General features: G+C 45.5%; 1 protein-coding gene across 3 annotated transcripts in view; it reads right to left on the bottom strand.

Annotated features, from left to right (window-relative positions):
* Nucleotides 1-13,042, bottom strand: part of AGXT2 (alanine--glyoxylate aminotransferase 2) — a 44,963-nt gene that overhangs the window by 6,208 nt on the left and 25,713 nt on the right. For all 3 annotated transcript variants that reach the window (XM_068990557.1, XM_068990558.1, XM_068990559.1), the window contains 4 exons: nucleotides 10,960-11,092; nucleotides 9,109-9,200; nucleotides 7,208-7,357; nucleotides 1,503-1,601 (listed from right to left, as the gene is read on the bottom strand). In XM_068990557.1, the coding sequence (XP_068846658.1) occupies nucleotides 1,503-1,601; nucleotides 7,208-7,357; nucleotides 9,109-9,200; nucleotides 10,960-11,092 (474 nt within the window). The remainder of the gene's footprint in view (nucleotides 1-1,502; nucleotides 1,602-7,207; nucleotides 7,358-9,108; nucleotides 9,201-10,959; nucleotides 11,093-13,042) is intronic.

Genomic DNA, 13,042 nt, shown 5'->3' with positions numbered 1-13,042 from the left:
AGAGAAACTAGGAAGGATGACTCATGTTTGAAACGGGAAAGAAAGAGGCCAAAGGCCAAGGACAACTTAGGGGAGGAACAGGCGTGACCCTAAATCTTAAATCTCTGTCCTGGAGCTAATTCCTGGAGAGGGTCCTGGGATGTGAGAGAGGGAGTGGGCAGCTCACTTTACAGCAGTAGCAGCCCCTGCCCACGGCAGGGCCACGCCAGGGTCCGAACTGCAGGGCTGTGCTTGGCTTTGCCAGGAGTTTGGGGCAGGGAGAGCTTGGTCTCTGCCTTTCCCAGCCTGAAGGTAAAGGGCACTGGGAGTGGCTGCTTTTGAGTTCTTCATCAGGGACCCAGCCAGGGTGGTCCCTCACCTCCTCCGCAGGGTCACCTGGGCCTGCCAGCATTGTGACATTGCTCCAGGCCACAGTGGCCACTAAAGCTTGGTAGACCTGGGATTCACAGGGTTAGAGTCCAGCACTGAGTTAAAAATAACTAGGATTGCTTTTACAGAGGTTAGAACTAATTCATACATGAAACAAGCTATTTATGCATGACCGTTATGACACTGTTATAACCCATCCTGTAAGTCCTCTGGTTTGTCAGTGCAGCCCGTTTCGGCCACCTTAGACTGTCCTCTGTGTCCATTCCCCGCAGAACCGCGGGAACCAAACCTTTAGCATGGCGCCCTCTAGTGGCCTAAAGGCGTAACTGTCCCTTTCTTTTGAAAACATCTGAGTAGTCATGTATGGATTTGAGAGTTGGACTGTGAAGAAAGCTGAGCACCAAAGAATTGATGCTTTTGAACTGTGATGTTGGAGAAGACACTTGAGAATCCCTTGGACTGCAAGGAGATCCAACCAGTCCATCCTAAAGGAGATCAGTCCTGGGTGTTCTTTGGAAAGAATGATGCTAAAGCTGAAACTCCAGTACTTTGGCCACCTCATGAGAAGAGTTGACTCATTGGAAAAGACTCTGATGCTGGGAGGGATTGGGGGCAGGAGGAGTAGGGGACAACAGAGGATGAGATGGCTGGATGGCATCACTGACTCGATGGACATGAGTTTGAGTGAACTCCGGGAGTTGGTGATGGACAGAGAGGCCTGGCGTGCTGCAATTCATGGGGTTGCAAAGAGTCGGACACGACTGAGCGACTGAGCTGAACTGAACTGAGCTGTAAAGGCTTCCCTGGTGGCCCAGATGGTAAAGAATCTGCCTGCACTGTAGGAGACCTGGGTTTAATCCCTGGCTTGGGAAGATCCCTTGGAGGACCGCTTGGCAATCGACTCCAGTGTTTTTGCCTGGAGAATTCCATGGACAGAGAAGTCTGGTAGTCTACAGTCCATGGGGTCACAAAGAGTCAGACACGACCGAGTGACTAAACACAGCACCGAGCAGGGAAGCCTAGACGAAGTGGATCTGGGTTCCCCTCTCACAGGCGTGAAGGAAAGGGGTCAGCACTGGGACAGTAGGAGAGGCCTACCTGAACTGTTAGGTAAAGACCAGCCTTTATCTTACCTGAGAGAAAAGGCCGCCTCTGCCAATCAGAAGCCCCATGCATTTGCAGTCGTGGTGGATTTGATTTACTTCTTCACGGGGAAGAGGCTGGTGGCTCTCCTGTAAATGCATTTTAAAAATATTCTATGTTTGATGTTTGAACAATTAAAGACATTATTTCTAAGAGAAATTAAAAGCAACTGAAGCAATCAATGCTCTCCTCTCCCTCTCAATCTCTCTCCCCCTATAATTGAATAAAGCTGTTAATTTCTGGATCGGATTTATTTTGGGGGGCGGCATTATTAAAGATATTTGTTTTTTATCCCAATTCATTCCAGATTCCCAAAGACAAGATGAAGTTGAATGCAGATAGCCAGTGAATCTTGGTGCTGCAGGTGGTTACCCCAGGAGGTTGATTCTGTAATAGCCATATTTGGAGCCTGCTTTATTTGTCTGGAAACTGTCCTCATCTCTTCATTTGGTTTTGTCCCTGTAAAAAGTTCGTTTCAGAGTCCAGGATATGGCTCAGAAGTTGCACAAGGGCACGAACAGCCCAGGCTCTCCCTGAGTCACAGCACAGCCGGGGCAGCTACAGTGCGGCCCTGTGTCCTCGTCTTCCCTCCTTGTGGAATTTGCTCTTTTTCACCCAAGACTTAATACTCCAGGGTCAGGAGAGGTAAGCTCTCTGGAAACCCAGTGGTTGTTTCAGGTCACATGGCCACTACTTGTGGGCCCAGGCTTGCCAGCACCTGTCTGATGACACTGGACTGGGGACACCAATGCTCCCTCCACAGTCAAGTCTGCCCCTGCATCTGCATCATCTGGAAGCCACTGTGAACTACAGACGTTTAGACCTCAGGTCAGGCCTATTGATTACTTGGGGCAGGGCTTTGTTTAGTCGTTAAGTCATGTCCAGCTCTTTTGCCACCCCGTGGACAGTAGCCCACCTGGCCCTTCTGTCCATGAGATTTCCCAGGCAAGAATAGTGGAATGGGTTGCCATACCCTCCTCCAGGGGATCTTCCCAACCCAGGGATTGAATCTACGTCTCTGAATGTCTTCTGCACTGGGAGGCGGGTTCTTTACCACTAGCACTTTACTACGATCCCATCTTAACATCATGTGCTGTGTGCTAAGTTGCTCAGTCACGTCTGACTCTTGTGACCCCATGGACTGTAGCCCACCAGGCTCCTCTGTCCGTGGAGATTCTCCAGGCAAGAATACTGGAATGGGTTGGTATTTCCTTCTCCAGGGGGTCTTCCTGACTCAGGGATTGAACCTGCACTGGCAAGTGGATTCTTTACCACTGAGCCACCTGGGAAGCCTGTAGAGCAGGGCTTAGGCATCTGTGTTTGTAAACGGTCTTCAGATGCTGGGCTCTGATCCCTCAGTTGTGAGCACTGAGCACTGACATCGCCACCAGCCTCTCTTCTGTGGCACAGCCCTGAGGGCATCCGTGTGGCACAGCCCTGCGGGCATCCTTGTGGCACAGCCCTGCAAGCATCCGCACTGGGTCTGGTTCTCTGGCTTCAAAGGCATGTTCCTGGAGCATGGGCCAGCCCCTGAGCTCCCTGTGAGGTGGAGGAGGGCTCCCTCCCATGCTCCCAGCTTCATTTTTCTGCTCTGGGCTTCCCATCTGCCTTCCCCTAGGCTTGGGTATCCATCCCCTTGCCCCATCCACCCTGAATCCTTTCCTGGTTAGGTGTCAGTGGCTGAGCACAGACTCAGACTGTACCTTCCAGAGAGGTCTGTATTCTCCGTCTGTTGTGAAGCTTTAAGACTAGGAAAATATTACTCAAACATTCAGACAAGAAGAGGACCCGTGATGGGGTCAAAGACTAGGATCACCTCATTGATCCAAAATGTTGTCCTGCTTGTCCCTGAGGCTCTCATGAGGAAAGACTAAAACAGCAATATAATTTAGGGCTGAATGGTGAAAGGGCTTCCTGGGTAGCTCAGCTGGTAAAGAATCCACTGGCAATGTGAGAGACCTGGGTTCAGTCCCTGGCTTGGGAAGATCCCCTGAGGAGGGCATGGCAACCCACTCCAGTATTCTTGCCTGGAGAATCCAGAGGAGCCTGGTGGGCTACAGTCCATGGGCTCACCAAGAGTCACACACGACTGAGCAACTAAGCACGGAACAGCACAAACCGTGAAAACTAGAAAGAAGTCGTGAATGGTGTAGGGGATGAGAGTTCAGAGGTCAGGAAGGGTTTCCGAGGGGCAGCTGGGTTGCTGGGGTCTGGGTGGCCATGCAGGGCCTGGGGAGGGACTTTAGTCTCACCCTGGTCTGAGCCAGCACCCTCTCTGTTCCTCTGTCCTTTTCTATCACTCTCTACCGTCTATGAGGTCGCACAGAGTCAGACACGATTGAAGCAACTTAGCAGCAGCAGCAGCAGCAGCAGCAGCAGCAGCCTCAGCTGCCATGGCTAACTGACCATCTTGTAGCCATATGCAGAGAAAAGCACGGTTGAAAACATCTAACAAGGCAAAGCCACAGGACAGCCTGACCCAGCTCTGTGCTTGAACCTAAGTTCCAGCAGCCCCATAATCAAATAGGCATGTTAGCAACTAGCCTCTTCTTGAGGATATAATGTAGCCTCATGTTTATTTTGGTTTTGTTTTTCAACTTGTTTTGAGAGGGTAGGTTTTCTTTTAAACAGTATAAAAGTATTCATGGTTATTGGGAAAAGCTCCTTAAAGCAGTATGGACATGCATTTAGTAAAAATTGGAAGTTTCTCTTCCTAAAATCCTACTCCTAGGGACACTGCCTGTTAGTAATTTGGTGTGAATGAGACAAATTTTTTATGCATACAAATGCATTTAAATGCACATTTTAAAAGTAATTCATCCTTTTATAATGTTTTGCATTTGCTTTGAACAATTTACAATGTATCTTGAACATCTTTCCATGTCAATGTATCTGGACCTAGTCTTTTTATTTATTTTTAAAAATTTATTTATTTATTTAAATTGGAGACATTGCTTTACAATATTGTAGTAGTTTTTGCCATACATTGACATGAATCAGCCACGGATTCCCCACCCTGAGCCCCCCTTCCACCTCCCTCCCCAACCCATCCCTCAGGGTCATCCCAGTGCACCAGCCCTGAGCACCCTGTCTCATGCATCGAACCTGGACTGGCGATCTGTTTCACATATGGTAATATACATGTTTCAGTGCTATTCTCTCAAATCATACCACCCTCATGGACCTAGTCTTTTTAAAGACTGCCTAGTATTTTGTCTCTTGTTGGTAGAGCAATTTGCTTTATCTCCTGTTTTTGGACATATGTGTGGTTTTCTATTTTTGTTTATGCTCATAAACAATATTGCAAACATCCTTGCTTATTTATATCTACACACATCTGTGAATATTTCTCTAGGACACATCTCTATAAGTGGAATGGCTAGGTCAAAATGTATACATTTAATCTTTTAATAGACACAGATGAATTTCTGTCCAAAGGGCTGTATCCAGTTCACATCCTTACCAACAGCACATGGAAGTTTTAAATCTGGGTTATATTGTACAGCATCAAGACATCATATACATCAATACAGCATCAAAGCCAAGTTCTGTACTGTTTCAATTACATGAAAGTGGTCTGAAGTGTTGCAGGGGCCTGAAATCAATCAATCAACACTGGTAAAGTGCTCACCATCTGTGTGTTTCCTGGCCTCAAAAGCATATAGTTTACATAGGAAAAGAAGATATTGATACTTGAAAATTGAGTCAACAAGTACATGATTCGAAAGATCCTTTCAAAGGAGCTCTTTAGATAGGGAGTAGGAGAGGGAGTCTCTGAAGGCTGGAGCCGCTTTAGACAGGAAAAGCAAAGGCAAGCTTTAAGGAGGAGGTGTGGGGAAGAGTCAGATCTTGAAAAAGGCTATGATTTCCAAAGCTAGATACAGAGAAGAGAGTACCATATTCCATGACTGGGGAAAAGTTTGAGCAGTATTTGAATGTACTGTCATTGAGGGGACAATGGATAGAATTAGCGATAGAGAAGTTCCTTCAGACCCCATGCTTACAACTACTGAAGGGCAGAGAGAAGAGGAAAAGAGCTCATTCTATATACACTATTTTATAGCCTGTCTTATTTTATCCATAATGCAGTCTGCACATCTTCCCATGTCACACATATTTCTGTGCCACATAGTATGGATGTACCATCACTTAGCTTGTTTGGTACCAATGGCCATTTGGGAGAATTCTGATGTTTTACCAGGACAATGAATGTCTCTGTCCACAAGTCTTAAAGCACACAGTAATTGGGTCTGGACTAGCGGGGAAGGGAGGAGTGCCTCCTCTCTCATGGGGCTTTCCTCGGGGGATTCTGGGCTTTGAGGAGACTAGATATCCTTGAGGGAGCTCCTGGGTTGGGAGAGGACCGGAATGGACTCGTCTGAACTTTAAAACAGCCTTTGACAGGGCCCCAAGCTGAAGATGTGGGTGTCACAGCTTGTGAGCCCGAGGGCCTGCTCTTATATTACAGTACTCTTATTTTTCTGCTGTCTTCCCGTAGCTTTCAAATCTTAATTAAACATTCCAGCCTTGTACTGTCTCTGCTGTGTGGTGTTAAGGGAAAAGTCTTATATCCATGGTCTGGGCTGAACATTGAAAGAATTGAGCTTCAGACCTTCTAAAGTAGGATGGTATGGTGAGAGCAAACAGCAAGACATCTCCCATGGATAAGAATTAGGGGGAAGGCATCAATCTGACTGTTCCTTCCCGTGCCAGCCTTCTCCTGCTGTCACTCTCCTCTGAGGATCTAGATTTTACTTTTATGGAGGATTGGGACGGTTTCCTACTGACATGGACCCTAGGGGCAGCAGCAGGAACTGTGGGAAAGATTTGAGAAACATGGTGAAGAAAGAATCAATAAGACTTGACATTAGAAATAAGGAGAGAGAAGGAGCCACAGATTATTCGGTGGTTTTGAGGCTGGGGAATTGGGAGAAGAGTGGAGATACGGAACAGAAACAGTGACCTTGGGAAGAATCACTGGCTTAAGGGAAAATACTAAATTCAGTTGTCGTCATATTGAGTTTAAGGTCACAGTGGCGTATGTCATCAGAAAGTCACATTCCACCTGGTTCCCTGAGAGATTAAAGTCCATTCACAAATAAATACAAAACCCTATAAATCTTTAACATTCTCACCCAAAGCATCACCACAGCCTTCTCCTGGCCCTTTTCCCTGCTACTAGCTCTCTGGGCTTCCTGCCCCTCCCCAAATAATTCTCCCCTTCTTTGTATTTCTAATGCGAAATAGTCAGTCATTGCTGATGCTCTTTGCCTACTCTTTTTCAAACTCTCCTCCTTACTCCTGTAGAACTCTCCATGTTTATACTCAATGCTCTCTGTCATGCTCAGTTGCTTCCGTTGCGTCTGACTCTTTGCAACCCCATAGGCTTGAGCCAGCCAGGATCCTCTGTTCATGGGATTCTCCAAGCAAGAATACTGGAGTGGGTTGCCATGCTCTCCTCCAGGGGATCTTTCTAACCCAGGATCCAACCCGTGCCTCCTGCATTGGCAGGTGGATTCTTTACTGCTGGGCCACTGGGGAAGTCCCAAGACTCTCTACTCAATTCTAATGAGCTTCACTGAGTCTTGCAGCCCTTGCCTGCTCTATCTCAATGAATGAGCTTGTAGCCAAGTCTTCCTGCCTTAACTCTTGCTGCCCCAAGAAGCTACAGAGAGACCGATAGATCACCACCTACCTTATCCTTCACCATTTCTATTCCTATCATGAGACCTTTGCCTCGGACATCTCCTACAATTTCGAATTCATCCCGCAGCTTAGCCAACTTCAGCAACATATAGGTGCCAACTTCTTGGCTATTTTCTTGTAGATTTTCTTCTTTAATCACCTGTTGAGAGAAAGCCCCAAATGACTTTCCATTTAAACAGTTTAAAAGGGACTGAGAAATAAATGTATGTGACCTGTTTACAAAACTTGACCAGACAAATGGAACCCAAAGTCATGTGGCCATACCTCGTCTCATAGAAAGATCTGCTGTAGGGAGAAAAAAAGGCTTGGTAGAGGGAAAGCTTCCCTCATACCCTTCTCATCTTCAGGAGCGGGTAAACATTTAGGAAAAATAAGAGAGTCATCTTAATGTTGGGCTCTGTGTGGGCCCAGAGTCAGGGCACCTGAGATAATAAAGGATTTTCACCTACTTCCGCTCACAGCAGAGATCTGTGATTCTTTTCTTTTTTAAACTTTTTATTTTGTACTAGAGCTGATTAACAATGTTGTAATCATTTCAGGAGAACAGCACAGGGACTCAGACATACATATACATGTATCCATTCTCCCGCAAACTCCCCTCCCATCCAGGCTCCCATAGAGCATTGAGCAGAGTTCCCTGAGCTATACAGTAAGAGATGTGTGATTCTGGACCACATGTGAGCAGTCCGCTATACTTATAACCAGCCGATAGTAACCGCATGACTGAAGGCAGAACTTGACATTTTTAAGAGCTCCGTGTTGACCTCCATCCTACCTGCTAAATGGTTTGAGGGGACACAGCACTTAAAGAACACTCGTTGGCATTTCTACAGAATGAAATAAATGTCACATCCTACCCACACTTTCTCTTTTTTGAGATTTAGTCATATTTGAATATACTTTTTAATTAGAAAGAGCAGCTTTTACTTATTTTTATTGAAAAATACTTTTAAATTTGTTTTTTTTGAATAAGCGAAACGTGCTTTGTTCAAACATCACAAAGTACAGAAGCAAAGAGCAGAATGAGCCTCACTGATCCCTGTCCTCCAGCCACTAAGTTTCGCTCCCCACAAACAACCACTGTTAATAATTTCTTGTGCAGTCTTTCAGAAACTATGTTACACTTATTTAAGCAAGCACTATTATGCATATAATACACGCATGCTAAGCCCCTTCAGTCATGTCCGACTCTTTGTGATGCTATGGACTGCAGCTTGCCAGGCTCCTCTGTCCAAGGGATTTTCCAGGCAAGAGTACTGGAGCGGGTTGCCATGCTTCCTTCAGGGGATCTTCCTGACCCAAGGATTGAACCCACATCTTTTATGTCTCCTGCATTAGCAGGGGTGGGTGGGGGTTCTTTACCACTAGCATCAAGTGCTATTAGTCATATAATTATGCAAACCTTTTCCAACAGATGAGACCACAGGCAAAAATCAATGGGCTAATGCTGAACCACAGCTGAATCACCTAGTTAGAATTGCAGAGAAGTCATTTGCTCTTTTGTCTTTTCTTTTACGACAGTAGAACAAATGTAAGGAAGCATATACAGGACAGGACCAAAGTTCAGCTGACATCAAAAATTGCCATTGGTCACCATCCATAAAACACCAATCAAATCACAAAAGAAACTTGGGGGAATTCTTATGTTTCCCATGTGTGTGAGGTTTATTATATATTATTTCATATCCAATACATGAAGCACTGATAGTAAATCTCAAAAAAAGGGAGAGGGAGCAGAATAATAACTGGAAATCTAAACTTAAATTCATGGGCTAGGAATTAACTCTCCACTTTAATTATGTCATGTGGTAGAGTCCTGATAATATGTGTGTAGTTTTGAAGTAGTTGTTTGGTGAAATGAATGATGTTGACACAGCTGCTGGAACGTACCTCAAGGACGGCTGAACCAATGGCGCAGGCCATGGGGTTCCCTCCAAAGGTATTGAAGTGAAGCAGGTGCTTGGTTAAGGACTTGGCAATCTCTAGGGGGAGAAAATAAAAGGTGGATAAAGAGTGACGCATCTATAATTTCTCATCATGCCACTTGGGTTATATTTACTTTCATGTTGTAGAAAGGTGTTTACAATGTATTTCATGGCATCCAATTCATTCGTCACTCACCAGATAGTGATGTTGTGGATGGAACTGTCTCTCTCCTCAGGGATCCCCAACTCATATGTTTAAGCCCTAACCCCCAGTGCAACTCCCTAGAGGCAACTAAGTTCATAAGGGTGGAGCCCTAATCCAATAGGATTGGTGCCCTCATAAGAAGAAGAGAGACCAGAGCCCTTTCTCACTGCAGAGAAGGACACACGAGGACACAGCCAGAGGGTCATCTGCAAGAGAGATCTCACCAGAACTCAACTGGGCTCTTATCTTGACCTTGGACTTTAGCCTCTAGAACTGTGGGAAAATAAATGTCTGTTGTTTAAGCTACCCAGCCTGCAATATCTTGTTATGATAGACCAAGCTGATGAATACAATAGAGAAGGAAAAATTGCTTATTTACTCCATGAGAAGTTTACTAATAAAACCTTCAATGTGTTGTGTGAATTGAAAAGTACTTTAAAACTTGATTTATGGGAACTTACATGAATCCTCATTAGTTAGCCTTTTTTCTGTCTTCCACTCCTGGGACTAAGAAGGAAATATTTTTTAAAACTCTCATAGCAAGGATTTCATAACAATCTCCAGACAGTTTGAGGGTGAAAATATATATTCGGTTCATTATAGTTCACCTTCAACACCATCTTTCCTCATTTGATAAAAGCACTGAAATATTACAAGGCACTTAATTATCCTTTGGAGTTTCTCAAGTGTGCTTGCTATTGGTGGGAAAAATAAATGAAATAATCTTAAGACTTTCAATAATAAGTGGTTCATAAATGTATTCTCTGTAAAAGTTCACTAAAATGGGTAATAAAATTAATTCTAATGTTCATTTTATAGACTGTTTAGCTAAGTGAGATTGTATTGTATTTAGTTGTTGATGATCAGCAGAGAAAACTATCACTCTGGAGGTTGAGTCTATAGCTTATTGGGATGGCAAGACTAAGTTGGAGTGTTCTTCAAGAATATGACTCCTTGGAAACTTTAGCTTTAAACTTTAACAGGCTTCAGGTTGGTTAACATGATCCCTTGTGTTGGATTTGGTTTTGCTTTTGTTTTTGTCTAGGCACATTTGCCTGCTGCTGCTGCTGCTAAGTCGCTTCAGTCGTGTCCGACTCTGTGCAACCCCATGGACGGCAGCCCACCAGGCTCCCCCGTTCCCAGGATTCTCCAGGCAAGAACACTGGAGTGGGTTGCCATTTCCTTCTCCAATTCATGAAAGTGAAAGTGAAAGTGAAGTCACTCAGTCGTGTCCCACTCCTAGCGACCCCATGGACTGCAGCCTACCAGCCTCCTCTGTCCACGGGATTTTCCAGGCAAGAGTACTGGAGTGGGGTGCCATCACCTTCTCCGAGGCATATTTGCCTAGACCTTGTCAATGTAGTAGAACCCTACATCTCAGTGTGAGGCTGGGAGAATTGGTCTTCCCTATAGCAAAGAGCAAAAAGGGCTGGTTTTCTTCCATCTCTTCCACAGTCTGGCAAAAAGACTGTTTCCCTTTAACATTACTTGGGAAATGCATGTGTAGTTTCCATGATGGTCCCCAGCCCACACTAGGTACAATACACATGTTTTCTACGATTAGGGATGCAGGGGACCCAGAAGCAGACACAAACTGCCCGTGGTTCCTACCTGGAGTTGTCACAACTGCTGCCATGGGAAAGCCATTCCCAATCCCTTTAGCCATGGTGACAATATCTGGCAGGACACCGTGTGTTTGGAAGCCCCAGAAGTGAGAGCCCAGCCTTCCAAATCCTGTCTGCACCTGATGGAAACAAATCCGAAATCACCGGGAACTTTCTGAGAAATGCTGGTTTTCCTGACCCTCTGGTGTCTTGCCTTCTCTTCTATCTTCTCCTTAACATCATCATCACCACCATCCTTGTACTATGATGGAAAAAGCACCATGCCTGAGCTTTTAGGCACCAAAAGCCATTTGCTAGTGACTCTAGACATGTTTCTTAACTCCTCTGGACCTATGTTAGCTCTGTTGAGTGGAAACACTTAATAGCAATACATCACAGGGTTGTGGTGCTGCTGCTGCTGCTGCTAAGTCGCTTCAGTCGTGTCAGACTCTGTGCGACCCCATAGACGGCAGCCCACTAGGCTCCCCCGTCCCTGGGATTCTCCAGGCAAGAACACTGGAGTGGGTTGCCATTTCCTTCTCCAATGCATGAAAGTGAAAAGTGAAAGTGAAGTCGCTCATTCGTGTCCAACTCTTAGCGACCCCATGGACTGCAGCCCACCAGGCTCCTCCATCCGTGGGGTTCTCCAGGCAAGAGTACTGGAGTGGGGTGCCACTGGGTTATATAAATAATGCATGTGAAAAAGGTTGCTGTGATTAGCAACCCTGAATAAGGCCCCTCTGTGGGAAGGCTGCGTCTGCCCCATGCTGGATGAGGCAGTAATTACAGCAAGCAGACTGGCGCTGGGGCGTCTGCCATTCAGCCCAGACAGGCGGATCCTTTTCTTCCTGAGAATCAGTCGTGAGCAGGACTCAGTAAAGCCGGTTAACTCCGGACGGAACTAAGCTGACCGCAGCTGTTCTGTTCGTGCTGTTTCCTCTTCCTAGAAGGCCCTTTCCCTGCTCTGTCTCTCGCTAACGCCTCTTGCTCTTCAAAACATGGTTTCCTCACTATCTGGGCTAGGAATTTCCTACAAGGCACCTAGGCTGCCATCAGAACCTCTCACCTTGGACTGTTATCACCAGAGTACATGTCTAATAGGGTTTCCCAGGTGGCGCTCGTGGTGACGAACCCGCCTGCCAATGCGGAAGACACAGACGTGGTTTAGATCTCTGGGTCGGGAAGATCCCCTGGAGAAGGAAATGGCAACCCACGCCAGTATGCTTGCCTGGAGAATCCCATGAACAGAGGAGCCTGGCAGACTACAGTATAGAAGGCTGCAAAGAGTCGGACGTGACTGCAGTGTTTAGCAATGCATACACCCGCATGTCTAATAGCAGAGACTGTATCTCATTTTTCTCTTTATCCATAATATCTAGCAGAGTGCCTGATAAAAGTAGACACTAAGTGTTTGTAGAATGAATTAAAATGTGGCAGAAGTGCCTAACTAAATAAATGCACACAAATATTCCCATGCAAATTTCTGCCAGAGCCTTTTTTGGTGATGGGTGCTTAATTCCCTCTGGTTCTCAGTCTCTTGGACTGTCTCTCTCTCTTTCTCTATACATGCGGCACTTCTGGGGTAGAGGTGTAGGCACTTGAAGCTGATTCTGAAATGCTCTTGAAAGAGTAAAGGTCCTTCTCAGACTTTTTTTTAAAATTATTTTTCTGCTCTCTCCAAGGTGCTGTTGCAAAGGCAGATTTGGGGGTTACAATTAGATAAGAGTGAGCAACACAGGAGAAGAACTTATGTGAGAGTCAGACAGACCTGGGCTCGAATCCTGAGTCTCCTAGTTTTGAGTCCCTGAACACAAGCTGATGAAGTTGCCCAAAAGAGAGAATGTAAGAAGAGTTCATGGCAAATCCATCCAACTTGCCTGTCTATTTTCATTTTTTATTTCATCTAAGTACCATAAATAAATGGTAGAAAAAATCAGATTGCTTGGACAATACATGAAATTATGTAGGGCCATAAACCATGTAAGTCATCTAGGAGGTGTCAGTTCCATAGAATCTTTCAGTTGAACAGAGATGACTCATTCTAAGTTTCATAAACTCAAAGGCCTTAGGAGGTAAGAAGCACATAGCCA

This window comes from Capricornis sumatraensis, chromosome 18 (assembly GCF_032405125.1).
Source record: "Capricornis sumatraensis isolate serow.1 chromosome 18, serow.2, whole genome shotgun sequence".
Classification (NCBI taxonomy): Eukaryota; Metazoa; Chordata; class Mammalia; order Artiodactyla; family Bovidae; genus Capricornis; species Capricornis sumatraensis.
The sequence above is the reverse complement of the archived record's forward strand: the minus strand, read 5'-3'. Positions and strand labels throughout refer to the sequence as shown.